Source organism: Trachinotus anak, unplaced genomic scaffold (genome assembly GCF_046630095.1).
Source record: "Trachinotus anak isolate AG129_WGS33_773 ecotype Australia unplaced genomic scaffold, CSIRO_AGI_Tana_v1 ptg000015l, whole genome shotgun sequence".
Classification (NCBI taxonomy): domain Eukaryota; kingdom Metazoa; phylum Chordata; class Actinopteri; order Carangiformes; family Carangidae; genus Trachinotus; species Trachinotus anak.
Window position 1 is genome coordinate 2,107,022 of NW_027273866.1, and position 21,825 is coordinate 2,128,846.

The following is a 21,825-nucleotide window of genomic DNA, read 5'->3' on the forward strand; positions in this document are numbered from 1 at the left end:
TAGCAGGGAAAAGTTTCCATAATTTTCAAAAAGCTTACGACTCTAAATTCCTTATAAAGAATTTTGCTTTTAGCCATTCAGGCTTCTGTTGAGATGTTTGGAACTGTTTCTTATCAAAAACTACCTACCTCTGTATTAGGCCTATCTATAGATTCATGATTTTCTTTCTTATACATTTTTATATATATATATTTTTTATATTTTATTTTATTTTTTTTACAGTTAGTATCACAGCTTGAAATTGTCGAAATTGAAAGTATTGAAGCAGAAAAAATGGCATCTTGACAGGAGAAAAATAATAATAAGAATCACAACAAGAGGGATAATTAGAATAAGAGCCAATAAGCGCTGGAAGGCTCTCTGTGAAAGTAACTTTGGATCTAGCACAAAATATCCAATAACAACTGGCAATGTATGGCAACAACACATTGATCTAAGCAAATGGACGTTCTTCTTCAGTGATCGATATGCATTTGCTTGGGCTGAAAAATATTTTATTGTGAAACAGTCTCTTATTAAAATTATCTGGCAGTCCATTTGAAACAACTGCAACTTCCTGAATGCTGTACTCTCAGCAAAAAGCAATCCTGGCTCAAATCCACTGCGGTGATTTGAAATAAAACTTTTTACAGGGATGCATTGCTTGAGAAAGGTACTCCATTCTAAATTGCTTCAAACATCTCATGCACTTAAATGTCTTATATTCATGTTGTTATAGGATGTTTGCTATGAGGTACAGTAGAACAGTAATGGATGGATTACAAATGTGTCAGAAGGAATAAACTCTGAGGTACTTGGGATCTGCAAGCATTATGGCTTCTGAATTAAATGGGAAAATGTCCTGCAGCCTCCCAAAATTGTAGATCTCTTGTCTCTACACAGCTGCATATAGACACTATTCATTATCATTGAAGATGACAACTGATGAATGATGAATGAAGAATCACATCAGCTCTTGCAGTGCAGTTCAGTATCGGTTGACTCTTTGATTACCAATCACATTTTAAACACTTCCCAATCACATTAGAATCAAGATAATGAGATAATTCTTTGCCAACTAAAAAGCTCTCACTGTTTCTGCTGCTTGCTGCTCCACTGTTGCTGGCTGTGTCATATATTACTCTCCCCTCCACCCCGACCCCCATATTATCACCATACCTCATTTTGTGTATGATGTGTAATCTATAGCTCAATAATATGCATCTGGTGATTTCTGCTCTGTATATTCCTTTAGAGGGTTGACATATTACTGTATTATATGCTCACAGTGCATTAGAGAAAATGCAGTTCCCCCGAATAAATGTGTTCAACCATTTGTTGCAGAAGATGCTTTGTGTTTATTCACATTCATGGATTATTATATCTAGAAAATTCTTAGTCTTGTGAAGTGTACAACTCTTTAAGAACTGCATAAAGATAATTTAATAATTTAGTCTTTACCAGTTGACATTTTAAAGCAATATCTATATATTTTGACTGAAAACTGTAAAAGTAGCCAATTGAAAATTTGAACCTTGTTGGTCAATAAATCTGTTTTAAAGGACTAGTTTGACATTTAGAGAAATTAAATTCTTGTTGGGAGTTGGATGAGAACAATTATTGTCTGAATAGTAAATATGAAGATACAACCAACATGCTCTCACTCCCAAGTGGGTACCATTAGCAGTTTGGAAAGATTGCGATGAGGTTTAACACTGAAAAAGTTCACTGTGAATTCAACACCATAAAGCAGTCTCGCCCCATATACATCAGCGGACAACAGGCTGCTTGACACAATTTGTTCTCTACACCAGAAGTCTATTCACTCCATAGTTTATTAGACTACACTTCATGTTGAAAAGTGACCCCTAGAGCTGTACCCAGTGTATTAAAAAGTGACATCAAAGCGTCCTAACCAAGCGTCCGAATGTGATGACTTGGGAGTGAGACCACCCTCAAAAAGCAGCAAGTTAGCTTAGCTTAGCACAAATATTGGAAACAGGGGGAAACATATCATCACAGCATGTCTTTTTTTACAATTTGGTTTTTGTACAAATATAATGGTAATTCCTTTGCTTTATGGCAAAGAATAAATTAAATGGTATAATTCAGTGGACAAAGGGAATATTTTATGACGGGATCTTAAGTCACATAATACTCATTCTGCAGTTCAAAGACATTTATGTGTTTATTCAATGATTTATATTACCTGCATTCTCTTTATGCTCCACATTCGTGTGTGTGTTTGTGTGTGTGAGCATGAGTGATGTGCAGCACTGTGTCAGTGCGAGTTTGTTTTTGTAAAGAGGACTGCCCCAGTGAGATGCCAGTGGGAGCTGGTTGGACTTGTGAAAGTTGTGAAAACTAAATGTATAGAAAGTGTAATCCCTTATTCTGATGAGAGAACTGTGTGATGTAAATGTGGGGAGATTCTCTGATAAAGTCATGCTAATTTAAAAGAAAATTCAAATGTGGCTATATACCTTTGAGACACATCTAGCCTCCACTGAATCCCTGGTTATGGCCTTTTATATCCCTTCGTAAGGTAAAAACATCTGACCTCTATAGTTAATGACACATTGTCCCAGTTATCTTTTTGACTTTAAACTTTGAACAGACTTTCACTTGCACATTCTCCTTCAGGTGTCAGTGAGGCATCTGTTTGTCATGCACTTCCTGCCTGCCCTTCATCTGAGTCACCATTGTGAATGCAGCCAGTGCAGCAGCCCGTCAGTGCCGGTGAACAGGTAAGAGACGGCCCGCTGAGCATTGCGCTTTTATGTCAGGGCTGTGGTGTCGAAACAACAGTAATCACAGGTTAATGTAGCAACTCCACTCATCTGTGAAGGCAAATGATCTCCCTTCCTGTTTTGCTCTGATTCAAACATTACACCAGGTAAACACAAAGCCATGACATTTTTTGCGCACTTGCTCATGTAATAAAATGCAGATATTTCCTGTGAGCAATTATATAGGAGCATGTATGGTCCCGGTTGTCAGAGACAGAGGTGGTCTTGAGTATGGTTCATGTGTACTTGGGTATGGTTTGAATCAGGTGTGAAAACTATTTGTGTCTTAGTACTGAACTAGGCCTTTGGGCCAGCAGGTGTTCTCATTGCTACAGGCAAAAGAGACAGAATCAACTCTTCAAACCCTCACACCAAACTGGGTCATGCTGTATTTGGTGGATCTAAGAGTGTGTTTTGGGCAACATACACAGTTTTGAGGATAAATGTTCAAATGAAAAAGTTTAACCTACAAGAAAGCAGCGACTATTGTGTGAAAAGTTCTGCCTGTGCAACTGATGTTGAACATAAGGCTCATGTCCTAGTAACCAGTAAATGCACTCTGATGTAATATGTGTCCTTTTACTCCTGAGCCAGGATGTGCTCCATCAAAGACATCGGTGGAACATTTGTGTTTGTTTTGAGCGCATGCTCATTTTCAAGTAGACATGCAAGGTTTTGGTTACACTGTAGAGGAGTAAAAAAGTGAGGAGGAGGTAAAATTGACATCAAGAAGCAAACATAGCTAAAAGTTGTGTTTGTAACTGGGTTGTAAGATATACTGTCGATGTAATTGTCAGTGGTGTTGAATTGTATGATCAACAGACTGAAAAAAAACTGACATAGCAACACATCTAATTTCAGATCACACCTCATCTTTTTCTTCAAAGCTGGTCTTTTCATCATCTGTTTCTGCCTTTGCATTATGAAGATGATGAGCATGTGGACAGAAAAGCAGTTGGACCATATGACATAGCTGCAGGCTTTTTGTGAAAGTGTCTTTAGGCAAGACACTATCAACTCGACGAAAGCTGTTTTTAACTTCAGAGTATGTGGCCTGTTTGCTTTCTTGGTGAGAGTTAAATGAGGAGAATGAGGACAAGCACATCCAAAGCTCAGTAATTACCATGGTACAGCTTGTTTGTTTAGTCTGTTCAGTAACTGAAGTGTAAAAACCACAGGTTGTAGTTTTATGGGGGTAATGTTTTGGATTATTTCTTGGGGTTCTTTCGTGAGGTTTCCAGGTTGTTATTAACAGTAAGTGAGCTTTAGAGGTGGCAAGAGGCAGATTTTCTTTTTCTTTTTCTAGGTTAGCTATTCCCTCCACCTCCAATTTTAAAAGAGAGATAGATAGAGATAGAGGTAGACATAAAATAGCAAAAAAGTCATAATTTAAACTGAAGGACCATGTAATATGTTGTATGTAGCTAGTGCAAAGTCTACTATGTATGTTATATTGTTGTATCTTGTTGTTATGGCAAGATGATTCACTGCAAAGATGCATAAAGTGAATAATTTATCCATTATTTATTATGTATACACACAATTATCTACTGATTTGTAATAAACATTTTTACTAATACAATGTGCATACAGCCATGTAATATATAGGCAATTAGTTTCTGAGTAGATATAAGTACAACACATATCAGCAGGTTATAATACAGGAAGGCTAGGCGTTGCAATACTACAATATTCAATAAGAAAATATTAGATTTTAATAGCAAAAAAAAAAGCAATACAGTAACAGCACATATTATTGAATGTACGAGTGAGATGTGGATCAATAACGTTTCACAAAATGTTTATGATCCTCTCCACTCTGTGTTCCTAAATGGAGAAAATGATTAATCTTTTTCTCACCACTGACCAAGCAGAGGACATGATTGTAAAATTTTCCTTCATGGAAAATAAAAAACGTCATCTCTAATAAACAGCATGAGCAACAACTATGGCTGCTGCTCTATAGATTTTCAATCTGACAAATATTCATCCACTATAGTGTGTTTTGCTGAAAAATACCTTCCTTGGGATTCTGCATGAGCAATCGTCCCTCCTATAGTTAACATTGCATTTGAATATGCAGATGGATTTATTTCACTGATGGAAAGTTGAATGGCGTGCATTCCTTTTTTTGAAGATTTTTTTCATCTCTCACCTCAGAGAGAGGCAGATGGAAGCAATCAGCAGGTGGTCCTGAATTATAGTAATTAAAAAGACACAGAAGCCGGCCCAACATGAGAGCAGGGCCGTGCCCAGACAGACGAGCAGGCTCAGAGAGACAGAGATCAGATATTGAAGACCCTTTATCAATTATTTTCACTCTCACTTTTTCTCTCTGGGGTCAGCCAGGGGCTAGCCACCTTCAAAAAAAGAGGTGGGAATTTTTTTTTTTCTCTTCACAGTGCAAATTTGGTTGAGGCTGATAAGCCTTTGCTGCATTGACCAAGCTCGTTTGAAGCCTTGACGTCCTGTTTTTTGGCAAACGATAATTCAGATGGATGGTGACTGGACGACTTGATAGGGAGGGAGTGTGGACACCGTGTACACAGTGTGTGTACAGGAACTGCGTCAGTATGCCCATGAGCGCATATAATATCACACACCTGCGTGAACAAGGACAGCTTTGACTCAGTGATCCAGCTGTGCAGAAGAAGATGTCTGTTCCCCTGTGCTGTATAGAAGTTAACTTTCATTTTTCCCTCTGTTCCCTTCTCTCTTTCCTTTTGCTCTTTGATCGCATTCTCCTTTTTAAGTGACAATCACCACCACCTGTTCCCGGCAAGGAACCACGTTCGGTGGCAGAGAAAACCTACAAATAGCCCTTTAAATTAAATTTGTCTTGTAATAAAAGTGTTTGCTTCCTTTATTGCGATGATCCGATGATATGACAAGACATTCACCACAGTATGTAATAAATGATTACTGTAATTTGCAGGTTGTAATCTAAAGCTTTATCACTATGGTTTACAGAGGTACTGCTTATTCGGTTTGTAAGACACACTCATGCAACTCACATGTGCAGAGGTTAACCCAGGTCTCGTCCAGCAAGGTCATTGTTGTTGACGCAGGAGTGTCTGAAGAGTCGGTGTTGAATGTCTGGAAAGGAGTGCAATGCACAGGTCCTCAATCAGAGCTGCCTACCACCTAATCTCTTCTGTGAGGCAACATTAAAGTTGCATTGTAGAGAGGGAGAGCTCATGTGCCTCCCAGCCCTGGTAGAGTTACTAGTACCTGGAGGAGGTGTACAGAGCTGGTGGTTCACTCAGTTACTGTTGTTCAGTGACTGCTCGTCACTGCTTCTAATTTATAAAATTATAAAAATATATAAAAGAAATTGCACAACTATCAAATGGTTTTGTGCAAAAAATTGCTTGAAACAGGAAAACCCTGTGTGTCTGATCGTGTAAGAGCTGCAAACAAACCAGTCTTTTCTAAGAGCGAGCTCCACAGCAGGGGGACTTGTAAATCCACTGAAACAGTACAAGGTATTGGCAAATCATTATGTCAAAAAGGAGTTGTTGCTTGGGGGGCAGTGGGATACAGAGAAAAAAAAAAAAACATAAACGGATAGGCAGTCACGACGGCAGATAAGCATTTGTTGCACATCAAAGCCTTGAAGAGAGAAGAACAGCAGAGGAGTCGATTCTTTCAGCCAGCATGGAGAGACATGTATGCCGGGGATCAACTAGATTAAAGAGGGCTCCGGAGTGAGCCATCGATAGTGTCAGCGAGGTAATTCTGCTGGATCTGTATCGTTTATAGTGATGGGAGTTAATCTCTAATTTAGCTAATAAAAAAGAACCTACACCAAAGTGTGTATTACACCAGTAGTCAGCTAAATAAAGCTCATTGAAGTTTTAGTTAATGAACAGTTTTTAACTCCAAGCACAGAATACTTTCAGAATGAGCATGGGAGGAAAGGATAAAAAAAGACAGAAAGAAAAAAGATATTAGAATTGCACCATGTAGAGGCTGATCCTTGTTTTTGCCAGCATATGGGCGCACAATTGGGTCAGGAGATGAGCAAGCCCTGTGGACTGTGGACAGATGCAATCCATCTCCGGTTGTGTTGATGTCCTCCCTCATCTTGTCTCTCTCACAGGCGCACAGCGATCAGACAGTGACCTGTGGAAAAACAGACATGCCTTTAGGATGCAGATGGGCAGAGAGGAGGATGTCTGAATGAGAGTGGACTTCAGTGCCTCCTGACATCTGCTATCATTATCGATCATTAGTAACCTGGTGAATACCGTTCTCCAGAGGATGAGGCAGGAAAGATCAAAATCAAAAAGGTATCAGAAGAAAAAAATGTATTGGAAAACTATTATTTTGTGCCTTTGGTGTTAAAGGTCATATGCTTCATTTCAGTTATTGATCTATTATCAATTTTCAATCGCACACTTAATTAGAAAGTTAATTGTGCATCAGTTTCTCATTATTTCTAATAGACTTTTATGATTTAATCAATAAGGCACATCTGAATGAGCATGAAAGGTAACATGCTTGTGGGTGTGCGCACCAGTGCTTTTGTGTCTGTGTGTCAATGTGTGGTTGTATCACATAAAAATACGACTACCCTATAAACTTTGTGCAGGTCAGCGATTCAACGGTAATGATGAGCCAGGTGTCTGTCCTTTGGCCAGCTGCCTGGAAATGGCTTTAAATCAGACTATCAGGCAGTGTGGAATGTGGAGGGTGGGGGGTTATATATATATAATATATATATATATATATATATATATATATATATATATATATATAAACGATGCTCTGTGCAACAGACATGGAGGGATTCTCATGAAACATATCAATCATATCATCGGCATATAGCTCTGACCTAGTAGCAAAATCATTTCAGTGTGAGAGCTGCATTATGACAAATGTCAATATGAAGTATAGGAGGGAATGTCGTTTGTCTATTATCCACTAACCAGCCTCTCTCTGTGTGTGTGAAGTTTTTTTTAATGTATCTTTTTTTATTTATATTTCATTTATCACGTCCATATTTTGTCTGTATTTTTCATTCTTTTGTCTTTTATTGTGAAATACTTTGTGACATGTTGTCTAAAAATGTGGTATAAAAATACAGAAAATGACTTTTTTTTACTTACTTGCACTCCTAGTTCTCAAACAGGTTAGTATTTGTTGAATAAATCAAGCATTTTCCAGAGGTTTTTTTGGCTTGTGACCCTTCAAAGTAAAATAGGGTTCACATACATTGGTTGAAAAGCAAAATGTGAGCGGGGTCCTGACGCCAAGGCTGGAAATCACTTTATTAAACTATACAATAAAACAGATATACTCACTGTATCCAGAGCTTAGAAATTGAGGGTAATTTGATAATTCTCTGAAATGAATAAGCACCAGATAAACAGCCAGTTTTGTCCTGTGACCTTGTGAATATGAGCCAATGCCATAAATCACATGGAGGGAAAATACCTTCAGTGTATTCTACAATACAAAGTACTATGTCGGCAGCAGCTGGATTTATCAGTGTATCTCTCTGGTGATTTGATTGGGGCTCATGGCACGGATCAGCCCCCATCATCCAGATTAAAACATATAAGGACTTTACAACCATCCAGGACAGTCACCTAATGCCAAGCAAGTAATTCCCCAATCAGCACAATGACATGCATGCTGTATATATACACATGTGCATGCACGCGTGCGCGCGCACACACACACACAAAATGGTCCTAGTGAAAAACATCTGTCACTTCAGTTGTCTGCTTATCGGGCACAGCCATGTCAGTGCTCTCCCATGTGGGCACAAAGGCAGCAGTGGTGTTTCATGCTCTGCAGATGAGTTTGCTGATAGCCACGCTGCTTTAATGTTGCCTCAGTGTTGTTCAAACACTGGGAGGGCCGGGGCTGGTGATAACGAGGGTCACTGTCTCTTCTTGCTGTTCTGTAAAAGACACACAAAAGACATGCCAATGGAGGTCATTAATGGTTTGCGTGACACCAACATGCAACCGCACAAAGACAGGGTTTGGCTTGACTTGTCTGACTAAACACCACCCTCTCCACCACCTCCACACACACTCCCTCCCACAATCTCCCTCCCACCCTGACACCTTCCAAAATGAAACCCCTTGAAGTCACCCGGCCACCTCCTTTTCTCTCCCCTCTCCGTCCTCCCCCCCTCCCTCCCTCTCTCTCTCACACACACTCTGTGGTCTGAGCTGCATGCTCACTGTCCCGAAACATGATGAACCATTCAGCCCTATGGGAATTTCTCCTCCCAGCTAGCTAGCGTCAGCTACATCTGTGTCTGTCAGCCAGAGTGGATGCATCGGCAGCAGAGGCAGCAGCGGCAGCAGTGTGGCAGTAGCAGTGACTTGGCTCAGGCGTCAGGCAGCCTCTCTGTGACATTCTGCTTCAACTTAACTCAGAGGCGGCTCAGTTCATCCAGCTCAGCTCAGACTGGGAGGAAAAGTTCTCTCCACTCCTATTTCTTTGGCTACTGAGCAGATTCTTCTCATTTCTAAATGAGGGATGCTCTGCAACTTGAGGATACTCTTCTCATCTGGACACACAGTGGCTGTTATGGATGGCTGATGGGGAGGTGATGCTGTACTCTGCGTCTCTTGAGCAGGGATGACCGAAGCTTCCTGGTGTCCACCCTCTTCCTGCTCTTTATCCTCTTTCTCCTCTGCCTCTGTTCTCACAATTTTCCCCTGAACTCCTCTGGCATGCGAGGGTCAAGTCAGCAGGATTTCTCAACCACCTCAGTCCTCTCTCCAACTGTGTTGTGATCCTGTTCCTCAGCGCGACACTTGACCCGAAGGCTTCCCAGGCAAAACAAAGGGATTAACCATGAACTTTGCTCTCACTGGGGGACACAGTCTGTCCTTAAACAACAGAATGTGAGATGTGATGAAACTCAACTGTGAGTATTTGTCTTTTTTTCATTACATCAAGCATTTGTATCACAGTCTGCAAAGAATCATGAGTGATTGAAAATGCACTTTTTTTTTTTTTTATTAATGCACGAAGGCATGACCTGGATTTGAGGGGAAAGAGCATCATGTGTGCACAAGTGCATGTCTGAGAGGTCTGAGCATGTATTTTTAATGTCGCCTTTTACCTTAATGAAGGCAACAGAGGATGTGGTCCTGGAAAAGTGTGTGTGCATCTGTTCCTCTGGAAGACTTGGTGTATAGAAAAGTGCTGTGATTGGACTGGATGTGTTTATTGGGTTGTGATCAGTTACATTTTATTCCCAAATAACTTGAAGAAATGTGTTTTACCATAGGTTGTACATACCTTTTATAGCACAAACCCATTTCTTCCACACCCCATCTTCCCTCTACTCCCTCTATCTCCTTTTAGACTTCTAGAATATCTTTGAAATTTCAACTGCATGGTTCTAAAATTTTTATGTAATTTTATTTCTCTCCCAAAAGAAAAAAAAATAACAATCAATAATTTTCCCTAAAGGCTAAAGCACAAGTCTCTCCTCTCCTTTCTTTGATTAAGTGGAAATGACAAAACAGGGGAGGATTAAGCAGTGAAGCATGATTTTAACGAGTCCACCCAGTCCAGATTTTGTGAAGTGTTACAAGAAATGCAGAAAGGTGCTGGTGCTCTTGAAGAAATCCTGGAAACAGCTGCTGAAAAACAGTTATGGTTTGGTAGGTTTGGAGAAATCGTGACTGGATTGTAGACCAGCAGCAGTTTTTCTTTAGATAAATTGCATTTTTTGGGGTGGAGTTGTCCAGCTGGCATAAGACCTGGACAAATTTTGTTCTAATTTTAGATATAGCAGCAAACAACACTTTAAGCACATTGACACACTGAGATGATAGTTTGAGAGGGAAACATACACATATGTTTTATTGTCCGTGTGTCCCCCCCCCCAACACCCAAGCATATGCTTCCACCCTTCACTGAAAATGAAAATTTGAACAGCAAGGAGGTTAGTCAAACAACCACTGTTGTTTTTGCAGACAAATTTAACACTAGCCTAAAGAAAGTTGGCATGTTGTGAATTGGGAAAAATGACAATCTAGAAGCACAAGTAGCGACAGACAAGAGAGCTCTTCACACAAACGAGTTTATAGCCTGATCATTATCCAAATGATGGGGCATTAATGAAATGTGGTGGTTGCTCATACTCGAACTCCTAGAGGCTTCAAGTGTTATCATTTAATTCCCTTCAGCAGCTGCCAAACCACTGTGATGTCCAAAAGCAAATCATAATATTCATCTAATGATCATATTCATCATTTCTCATAAGAGAGAGAGAGTCTGATTTAAAATCACAGGGGAGAAAGGTGTTAGACACTAAATAAAATTTTTTAAAAAAGGAGTCTGCATTCTTACACATACATTCATCTTTTCCCACACCCGATTTTATATATGTCTCTTTAGTCAATAATGGCTTTATTCTATCTTTGGCCACCAACACTAACACACTGATAAATATTTCAGGTTGCATGTTTTTGAGCAGCTCTTAATGTGAACATTTGTAATCCTCATCCTACGCCTGATAAACAGAATGATTCAAGCATGTCATAGATCCTCTTTCAGATCACCATCTATGCAGGAATCTTAACCATGGGTCAGTGGACTGACTACATGCACAAAACCATTATGCCAAAAAGCTCTGAGCTAATTTGCACATCATACATACTCACCACGCAGACACACATGGTGTCCTTCACCTTCTTTGCGCTGACTCACCTCTCTTTTGCTCTCTGCTTCCTTTTCTTCTTCTTCTCTTGGTCTCTCTCATCTTCTTTGCCTTTCTTTCACAAATGCCATAAACACACACACACACATACACACACACACACACACACACACACACACACACACACACACACACACACACACACTATTCGCTTTCTTGTTTTCACTGTGCGGAGCAGTTGTGCTGCAGCCACAGGAGAGTGTAGAAAAAGGTTACATATGACTGGGAGGCCTGGTGGGGGCCAGTGTATGGAGCTACAGCATAGGAGCAGTGATGGCCAGGTGCCAGTAGGACCTGCAGGAAACCACTGTTCAACATGTCTGCTTCTGCAATCAGTATGGAGGCTCAGGATTTGCATTACCTAGTATGTCCTCACTTTCATATAGGGCACTGCTAATCACTGGATCAATGACCATTACTTATGCCCGCTCAGCTCACACAACATTTCAGTCTGATACTCTTAGGATGCATGTAATAAGGAAGACTTGGCATGGGCACGGCAAGATTTCTGTGCACCACTATCTGGCACTGCTTCGCTGTAATGACCTCTGGGTATTAGGTATTTTTATTCCCATACACTATGCAAAATGCAAGCAGTATGCTACCATAAATTCTGCAGCAGTGTCTTTGTTTTTCAAACCCACTGTTTTTTTTCCTCTGACCAGACAGCGTCACAAAGCTCTTCCACACTGTGCGTCACATCTGACACCAAACTGCATCCATAAAAAGGCCAAAAACAGGCAAGAACAGACCATATTCACTATTTATAGTGATGCAGAGTCCATGTTTACCCCACTCTCTGAGCTCTGAGTGTACCATTAAAACGCTTCCTGCTTCGATTTAGAAGCTATTAGCAAGCTTGACTTGTTCTACCTCTTGAGGTCAAGAGGCAGAACAAGTCTTTGTGTGTGTGTGTGTGTGTGTGTGTGTGTAAGCCATACAACAGTCATCGATGAGTCAGGAATATCCTTGTTTCTCAAACACCGTGCTCATCATCATTAATTAATTCTTTTTGTGGCATCATAGCTACTCACTGATAGTTCAGCCCCATCCACTTTTTGTTATGAAAAATTGAAAAAATAAAGCTCTAGAGACTGTTTTTATACTAGCTGACATATTTTTGGCTGAATTCCTACTTAAGATAAATGTGCCTAGAGGGTAAAATTAGCCATAACTTTACAAAATGTCCCTCAAATTACACTGTAAACAAGTCTTAGAGTCCACATCCACAGTAGCAGGTCTGTGCTAACGTCAGCAAGCTAACATGCTCACAATGATATTGGTAACTGTAGACTAGTTTAATGTTGTTCAATCTTAGTTTAGTGTCAGTATGCTCACACTTGCTAATTAGCAATAAACACACTGGCGAAATGTTTCTGTGTGTTGTTTCCCTGCTGCTATTAAAAGGAAAACAACCAAATAGCTGATGGGCAAGTTAGCAGGTTTATAAGGACAGCAGCGCTCTAGGCTAAATGCTTACGTCACCATGCGAACATGCTCATAATGACAGTGGTAGTATGCTGATGTTTACCATGTTCACTTTCTTAGTTTGGCATGTTAGCATGCTTACATTTGCTAACATTAGCATGAAACAGAAAGTACCATAGTTTTGCAGGTATTTGGTAATGGGTCACAGTAACCTACAATTAAAAATGATGATGGCACTGGATATGTCACCAAAGTTATTACAATTCATTGTGAGGGTGACATGAAAATATGCACCAAATCTTCAGTCAGTCGACTGTATATAGGGTCAGTACTCAAGTTAGCAATGCTGCTAGTGTGACTAAAAATGTTAGTGAGGCTTTGAATTACTAAGAACATTCTTTCCCTCTGTGTGGAAAAGGGAAAAACAAGGTACTATTTTGCCTCACTATGATAAATGACACCTGCTAAGATAAACACTCAATAAGAAAAAATAACAATGGCTTAAATGCAAAAATAGCACATAATTCTGTGGATAGATTAATGGCACACTTATGGTAAACAGTGTAATAATGTGGGGATTTGAGTGATGTGACATGAAATGCCATTATATAACAAAATGAGGGACAATCCAAGTCCTGCAGGAGAACCCCTGCAGTGACTGGAATTTTATTTGTGTGGGCCTCAGGCTGCCGCTGGCACTCCTGCTAATCTGGCACTGTCAAAAGAATGCCAATGAGTGAGGAAGTACGAGTTAGTTATTACGTCCAAAATGTTGTATTGTGGGTATGAATTATGTTACATTTCCAGCTAAGAGAGCATTAAAGAGAGATCTCCTTTTACTTGAGTTCAGAAAACAATAACCTTCTGTAGGTTGGGCAGTTAGGGTTAATAGGACTATTGATAAAAACTCACACTATGGGATCTGGGAAAATAAAATAACTGTATCCAAGTTTCTTGCATTCATTTTTCTGAAGCTGATGTTCTGATACATACTATAATTTCCTATTGCAATGTTTTGAGCAGAGTGGACCCACACTCCTGGTCTGTGGATAGTAGGAGTGGTCAGGGTTGGGTAGCTAGTATCTTAATCACAGGGCCTTTGAGAGCTAATGCATCCCACAAAAGTGTGCTAATACATTAATTGACTGCTTCCTTGGTTTCTCCATGGCCATGTTTCAAGGGATTAGACTGGTTCAATTGTTACTACACACATGGAGGATTTTCTCTGCGGAGGTGATCTGCCCTGAGTTCATTATTGCTCCACACTGAGAGCCTCAGAGAGTCTATGCCTCCCTGATGATGGATTTATGCTCTGTGGGTTTACTGTTCACTATCAACAGGAAGTAATGATTGCGAAGAATCTGACCATATAATTTTAGAGCTTGGAAGGTCATGCACAAGACACAGATGCTGGGCTATAACATCATACTGAAATTCCCTAATTTTAAGATGAGCAATTGGCATGACTGAAAATACAGATGCTCAGTTGGCTGAGGTATTTCCTGAGAGAGAGGAGTGTCCTCTCTGCAAAGCTGGAATAAGGGAGTGAGAAATTCTTAACTCATCTGACAGTGAAGTCAAATACTGTACAGTCTGAATGGGTAGAAATCTATGTTTTCCCTCCAGGGTGTAATTATTGGCATATCTACTCAAACAGAGGGGATTTAATGCTGCTTCAATACATTTAATGAAAACATTCAAGGCAAGAGCAAGATCACAAGGCACAGTCATGCATTTGTAGGTCATGAAAGAAGAAGGCATGAAGCCATAGAAATTTCCCATGGGCTTGTTTCGAAAACACAGGTCCAGGTTGGCAAGGATAGCCCCTCACCCACTGTTAATTGTAGTGTCCAGCACCCAGGGATGAAATGTGCACACACACCACTGCTCTATGATGAGAGTGGAGGGACCATGTGGGTTGTGAGCTTTAGTATGTGGAGGATGTTTACTGCCCTCCACTGGTACATGTGGGTAGGATGTGAGTACTCCATCAGTAGTGCCTTGATAGTTGAACCATTGCACTGAATATGGATATAACTTAATCATTAATAACAACAATGCTCAAGTGATTTTTCCATCATGCAGGCCATTCACCCCTGCCGGGCCAGTTTGTTAAACTGCTTTGAAAACATGTTAGGAGGGTAAACCAAACAGTGAGTCAAACCGCTATTTAAAAACAACCTGAAATTATGTTTTGGTGCACCGTTGTGCTGTTCTTGTGTGGTTGGCTGTGGAGACTGAAAGATGTGGAGATTGAAATGTAGGCAGATGTTTGGATGTTTCAGCACACCCAAAGCTGGGCACACTCATCATGGTGTCGTCTAACAGTATTTCTTCGAGCAATTTTAGAAATTATGTTATCTATTATCTTTGATCAGGAGATAGAATTGCTGACATGAGTTACCATGTATGCTTGGCTATGGGTTGATTGTATGTTAAAAACTGGATAGGCAACCAGACAATTCATTTTCATCCTACAGTCCAAAAACTTGCAGATGAACTCTAAATTGCCTGTAGCTGTAGATCTGACAGTGAATGCACTTGTTTCTCTATACATTAAGTCCCTGAAAGACTGAGAACCTCTGCAGGGTATACACCACGTTTTTCTGGGAAAGCTTCACCACTCTGTGAGTGAGTGTGTACAAAAAAATAGATGGAAACCCTCCAAGTGAGACTTTCTGTAAACATCAATCAAAGCAGACACTTTAAAAAATGCTGTTTTTACACACTTATGGCATTTGTGATTGGTGGATTGATTTAGTCCAGGATAAATGCTTCCTGATCCAAGTAGGTAGCAGCAGACAATTCAAGCTGACTCTAAGGACCAAAATCATTCATAACATCTTAATGAACCGAGTTTATGCACTATTAATAAAACAGCATAGATTTAGAGCAAAATTATGTATTGACCTGGATTTTTGAAATGTGCCACAGATGGTTGCAGAGATTGCCTAAACTGCTCCATATGGGTATATTCACATGAGCTACATCTTATTCTGTGAACTGTGTGTGAAGATTTTTTTCATCAGATACATTTGACACAAACAACAGTAAAAAACAATGCCTCAAGAAGAAATTCATATATAATTCACTAAAATGAAGAGAATGCTAATATCTATAAGAGATGTATGGCGTGCCAAGGTTTTACATTTAGTTTTAAAGAGAAAAATATATTAAGCCTGTGTACTTGCCTCCTCAGTGTGAATGTGACTATTTGATGCTTAAATGATGCCATCTAATGGTCATGAATGGATTTTTTTTCTTTTCTTTTCTTTTCTTTCTTTCTTTCTTTCTTTTTTTTTTTGCAGAAATAAAGTATGACCTTTTCTTTCTTCTCTTCCCAGAAGATGTTTGTGAAGATGACAAATCAAAACACGCTTGTCATGGTTGGATGCCACTAAACACAAGACCATGGAAGGGGATAACATGCTGAATTCCACTGTAAATACCAGTACAATGGATACCCACCTAGTGACACACAGTCTCTGGGAGGTGATAACCATTGCGACTGTGTCAGCTATAGTCAGTCTCATCACGATTGTGGGGAATGTTCTGGTAATGCTCTCCTTTAAAGTCAACAGCCAACTAAAGACAGTGAACAATTACTACCTGCTGAGTCTGGCAGCTGCAGACCTTATCATAGGCGTTTTCTCCATGAATCTGTATACCTCTTATATACTGATGGGCTACTGGGCCTTAGGAAACCTCGCCTGTGACCTGTGGTTGGCGGTAGACTATGTAGCCAGTAATGCTTCAGTCATGAACCTGTTAGTGATCAGTTTTGACAGATATTTCTCCATCACCAGGCCTCTGACCTACAGGGCCAAAAGGACGCCCAAACGAGCTGGGATAATGATAGGTTTAGCCTGGCTGGTGTCACTTATTCTGTGGGCTCCACCAATACTCTGCTGGCAATACTTTGTAGGGAAACGGACTGTCCCTGAGAGGCAATGCCAGATCCAGTTTTTCTCTGAGCCTGTAATAACCTTTGGGACAGCGATTGCAGCCTTTTATATCCCTGTGTCAGTCATGACAATCCTCTACTGTCGAATCTACAAGGAGACAGAGAAAAGGACCAAGGATCTGGCTGAGCTTCAGGGGATTAACTATGCCACAGACTCTGGGGTCACTCAGCCTCAGAAGACCATTATCAGATCCTGTTTTAGCTGTAAACTAAGATCAACTTCGCATGACAGGAACCAAGCCTCCTGGTCATCTTCCAGCAGGAGCAATGCTGCCAAATCAGCAGCCACCATCAATGACGAGTGGTCCAAAGCTGGTCAGCTGACCACCTTCAATAGTTATGCTTCCTCAGAAGATGAGGAGAGGCCTGTGTCCCCTGGAGGCTTCCAGCCGTCATTCAGGAACCAGGCTTGCGAGACCAGCAAGGGTGGTGTGGGCAGTGAGAGCGAGCAGCTCAGCAGCTATGACGAGGACAGCTTCTTCCAGACACCACCAAAAAGCAGCTCTCAGAGGAGCAGCAAGTGTGTGTCCTACAAATTCAAACCTATGGCCAAAGACACCCATGTGGAGCACCAGGGCAAAAATGGAGACACCAAAACGGCGTCGTCGACGTTTTCCTCGGCTGAGTCCATGAGCGTTCCATCTACTTCCTCAACATCTAAACCCATTGACGCCACGCTGAAGAACCAGATCACCAAGAGGAAGAGGATGGTGTTGATCAAGGAGAGGAAGGCGGCTCAGACTCTCAGTGCTATCTTACTGGCCTTTATACTAACATGGACGCCTTATAACATCATGGTGTTGATTTCCACCTTCTGCTCAGACTGCATCCCCCTCTCCCTCTGGCATCTGGGCTACTGGCTGTGCTATGTCAACAGCACTGTCAATCCCATGTGCTATGCGCTGTGTAACAAGACTTTTCAGAAGACCTTCCGCATGCTCTTACTCTGCCAGTGGAAGAAGAAAAGGATTGAGGAGAAACTATACTGGTATGGACAGAACCCAGTGGTCAGCTCCAAACTGACATGAACTTTTTTTTTTTTTTTTTTTTTTTTTAAGATGGTGTATGAAGATGGCTGTAAATCATGTTTGTACTGATAATCTTGGCTTTATGAACTTGAATTCTACATATTAGGTGATATCAAAAGTAAAAATTGTATGTAAAGAAGTTGGTACAATTTATTAAGTTGTTCATTAATCAGTAGGTCTGCTATAGTGTATGTTAATTACTGCTCAAACTATGAAAATTGAAGAACATTATAAAATTGTCCCGATATACTGTAATCAGTGACACTGTACATAGATTGTAAAATATTAAAAATCCAGTATTTCCCCCAAAATTGACACACAAAATACCATTGTTTAACACAGATTGTCTCATATTTTACTGTGTTTGTATTCAAGATGGACTGGTGGTTACTTGGAGATCATAATAAAGTTGTTCCAGTCAACACTGTATATTGGTTCAAAAGTTTTAAAATTGACAGCTTCCCCTTCAAGTTAATGCTTCCCACACTAAATATAAGATCTGTTTAATATTGTAGGTGATGTGTTTGTATTGAGGATGCACATGTTGGAGTTGCTATTTTATTTTAAAGGGCTAATACGTGTCATCCCGATGTCAGAATCTGCTTGCTAAATCAAGATTGTAACTTGATGATAATCAAAGCCTTTTCACATGTGCCATTGTCATTTGAAAGAAGAGTGAATATAGATTCAGATTCATTGTTTTCACATCTCAAGTTCTGTATTTTCTTCCATAGATGAAATAACAAAAGTGTATAAATAACATCAAACTGAGCCCTACTGGTCCACCCTGTGACTTATTTGTCATTATCAGTCATTCTATTCAAACTACATGACAAACTTGCTAAACAATATCAGTGTTTACATAGAGAATATTTAAGAGCACACATTGTTTATTATAACCTGTTTATTACTCTTCATCCTCAGGATCTTTTCCTTTTTCTTTGAGCATCGAAATACAGTATTTGTTTTTTCTTAATAACTATAGCTAAATCAACATCATATCATCATATCTTCGGTGTATTTCTGGCAAATTTGTAATGTACTGTGGCAAAAAAATAATAATAATGCAGTTTGTTTGTGAAATGTTACTTTCTGTAAGCATTGGATGGAAGATGACATGCAGAAGATATTTTACATGTGTCATAGGATAAATGTCATGAAACACCTTTTTGTAACTGTGATAAACCAGAAATCTGCACTTGCAATTTGGGGAATGAAAGAGATGCTTTGCTTCATGTATTGACATGGTGTATGTTGGAAACAAAGCTAGAGCTAAAACCGTCATGCATTTTTATACTGTGTTTCAAGTTTGTGATGATTTTTTTTTTGTTCTTTTCAGTATTTTGTGATCCATGCATTTGTCCATGTCAATGCATTTCTGAATAAAATGTGGTGAATTCAATGTCCAGCATAATAACTATCAAGAGAAAATCACTGATGTCACCCATTATAGGGTTTGTTAGAAACCTAACAACCTAAAAAAAAAAAGCACATGTAGCCCTTTGCAAACTTGGTATCACAAATGCTAAACAATGGCGTCCTTATAGCTCATCCTTCTGGCAGTCTCTGCTTTGAATCAGTTTAACAGTGTCTGTAGGTCTCACCATCATCCACGCATACTTGCACAGTCGTTCTTTGTTGCAGTCCTTTTGCCAGTAGATGACATTTCTGCGATTTAGATTGGCACCAGCACAGGCATCGTACCACCAACCTCCTCCAGGCACCCCCTGAAACTCCAGCTTGGCACAGTTATGGAAGTAGTTGTCATTGTCTCTGTCTTTAGTGGTGAATTTCTGGTTGTCATGCAGGTAGTTCTCTGTGTCCAGCGTCAGAGCGTCTACAGCTGTACCCTGGAACAACCCCAGCCTCAGCCTGTATGCTGATGCTTCGTCTTCCACTAGGAAGGGGTCATACTCCCCCATCTTTGTAATGGCGTTTGGGTCCACTAGTTTTACTCCTAGTTTATAGCGCCCAGGACCACAGGTGAGCTGATGAAGGTATTCATTCCCAAGCCAGTGATCCCCAGTGAGATCCCCAAAGCCATGCTTGTACTCAGCCCAGGTACGATCAAAATCCACGCTGCTGTTAACAGTGATATGCTGCACAACTGTCCATCCTCCCTCCTGCATGGCACAGTAGGCCACGATGGGGGAGTCACCTGGTTGGATCAGGTACACCCCATCTCTGGCCTGGCCTGAAGAGGTCATCAGCATTTCATAACAGTCTCTGGGAAGCACTGTTGGGCAAAAAAACATAACAGTCAGAACTGTGAAGGTGAGTGAAGGGGAACTCAGCCTCAGTCTACTCAATAAATCTTTTTAAAAAGACATTGGGGTTAATTAGTAAGTTTTAATTAAAAAAAGTGTAATGGGGGAGGGGGGTCCTTTGATCAGACTTTAATCTATATGATGCCATAGTGCTGTGTCTCCAAAAAGGTGGAGCCAGACTAGGGGTACAGTGTATACTTCGGTCACTGGTAGCAGTACAATAGGGGCTTCTGTACTAACTCTCCTGACATATGATTCCTTGTAGTGATGAAAATATATTAATATATTTTGCCACAGTTATGTAACTACATTTTCCTAACCAAATATGCTAAATATCAGTTACCTTTACCTAAATTCTTAGTTTGTTTATTATTTAATCTTGTCTATGGTTTGATATTTAATAAGCTTATTTGCTTTATGGCTGAGAATTGACATCTGTCTGTTAAATATGAAGATATAGACAAGAGACTGTTGGTTGTCAAAAGCTACAGCAATGCACAGGAAGGAATTAGACATTACATTGATTGTAGCAGTACACCATCATTGTTTCTCAATGTCCTGCCGGTAAACATGGTAAAACCATGATCAATTGCCAAAGTATTACAATTGTCTGACAAACTATCTTACTAAGGTACACAAATCACCTCATAATGAGTCACTAAGCAGTTTGGATATACAGGCTGGAATTTGACCCACACCCACAGGAGGATCGACACAGACAATCTAAGATAAAATGAATTCAGCATCTAAAAAGCAACAACAGGGCTGTTTCACACAAAATACACACTGTACAATTTGGAAAATTCCCCAGAAGTTATTTGCATTTCTTTCCCAAACAACTGCAAACAGACCACGTCATTAAGATAAACAGCAAAAAGAAAAGACAAACTGAAAGTGGAAGTCTGCACAAACAAACGATACCTCTCATTCCACGGTTCAGGACCAAGTTATGCTCGTGTGGGGGAAGCAGCTGCAGGTTCTCAGCTTGGAGATGCTCCATGTTAGCTCCAGACACGCTCAGCAGCAGCAGGGCCACTGCTGGTAGCCAGCATCTCAAACACTTCATCCTTCACTTTCCTGTGCCATCAAACCAACAGGGTTTAGTTTAGTAAAACTGTAACTAAGGAAAAAAAATTGAAGCCATTGTTACACCATCCTTAAAACTATAAAATCAGTGTACTTACCTTCAGTAAAGGGCCCTGTAGTGAGTTGACAGAAATATGTTGTTTTATTGTACCTGAAACACAGCTACTGCATTAGTCTGACCAAATGAAAAGCAGCAGAATGCAAACAAGGCTCTTAACTGCTGAGTACAGATTCAGAGTTCACTCTCCTGCCCAGTCACAGCTGGACTTCAGCCTCAGGTTCACATCACAATGACAGACACCCACCCTCCACTTATCTGTGTCAAGTGAGATAAACCTGCATGTAAATTGAGAGATATGAGCTATGCAAACCCATATCTCTGCCTTACTTAAATCACTTCAAGACTGAGTGAGGCTGAAGTCCGGGTCAGGCTGAACCCTAGGGATTCAACTGAAACCTGCTGCTGGTGATAAACTACTAAAGCTTGAGGTATAGTACGGTGTTGTGTTAAAGTGCAGTACGAACAGTTGCACAGAGGGTGTGCACTGAGTTTTCATTAATTAACAGAAACATATCTGTGCTG

At 40.3% G+C, this 21,825-nt stretch overlaps 2 protein-coding genes across 2 annotated transcripts; one reads left to right on the forward strand and one right to left on the reverse strand.

Annotated features, from left to right (window-relative positions):
- The first annotated feature begins 16,307 nt into the window (after window positions 1-16,307).
- On the forward strand, window positions 16,308-17,889 carry LOC139632862 (muscarinic acetylcholine receptor M5-like). The gene has a single exon (XM_071498108.1). It carries the CDS (start codon window positions 16,309-16,311, stop codon window positions 17,887-17,889), a length of 1,581 nt encoding a protein of 526 aa, XP_071354209.1. The 5' UTR covers window position 16,308.
- Window positions 17,890-17,896: 7 nt separating this feature from the next.
- LOC139632866 (fibrinogen-like protein 1-like protein) lies at window positions 17,897-21,788 on the reverse strand. The gene is made up of 3 exons (XM_071498117.1): window positions 21,341-21,788; window positions 21,078-21,233; window positions 17,897-20,125 (listed from the first exon to the last, which is right to left on the reverse strand). The coding sequence occupies exons 2-3, from the start codon at window positions 21,220-21,222 to the stop codon at window positions 19,431-19,433; spliced, it is 840 nt and encodes a 279-aa protein (XP_071354218.1). The 5' UTR covers window positions 21,223-21,233; window positions 21,341-21,788; the 3' UTR covers window positions 17,897-19,430.
- Between the last annotated feature and the right edge of the window lie 37 nt (window positions 21,789-21,825).

Coding starts and splice junctions, on each gene's coding strand:
- LOC139632862 (XM_071498108.1), top strand. CDS start 16,309: ATGGAAGGGGATAACATGCTGAATTCCACTGTAAATACCAGTACAATG.
- LOC139632866 (XM_071498117.1), bottom strand. CDS start 21,222: ATGAAGTGTTTGAGATGCTGGCTACCAGCAGTGGCCCTGCTGCTGCTG. Junction 20,126..21,077: donor CCTGAACCGTGGAATGAGAG/GTATCGTTTGTT, acceptor TTTGCCCAACAG/TGCTTCCCAGAGACTGTTAT.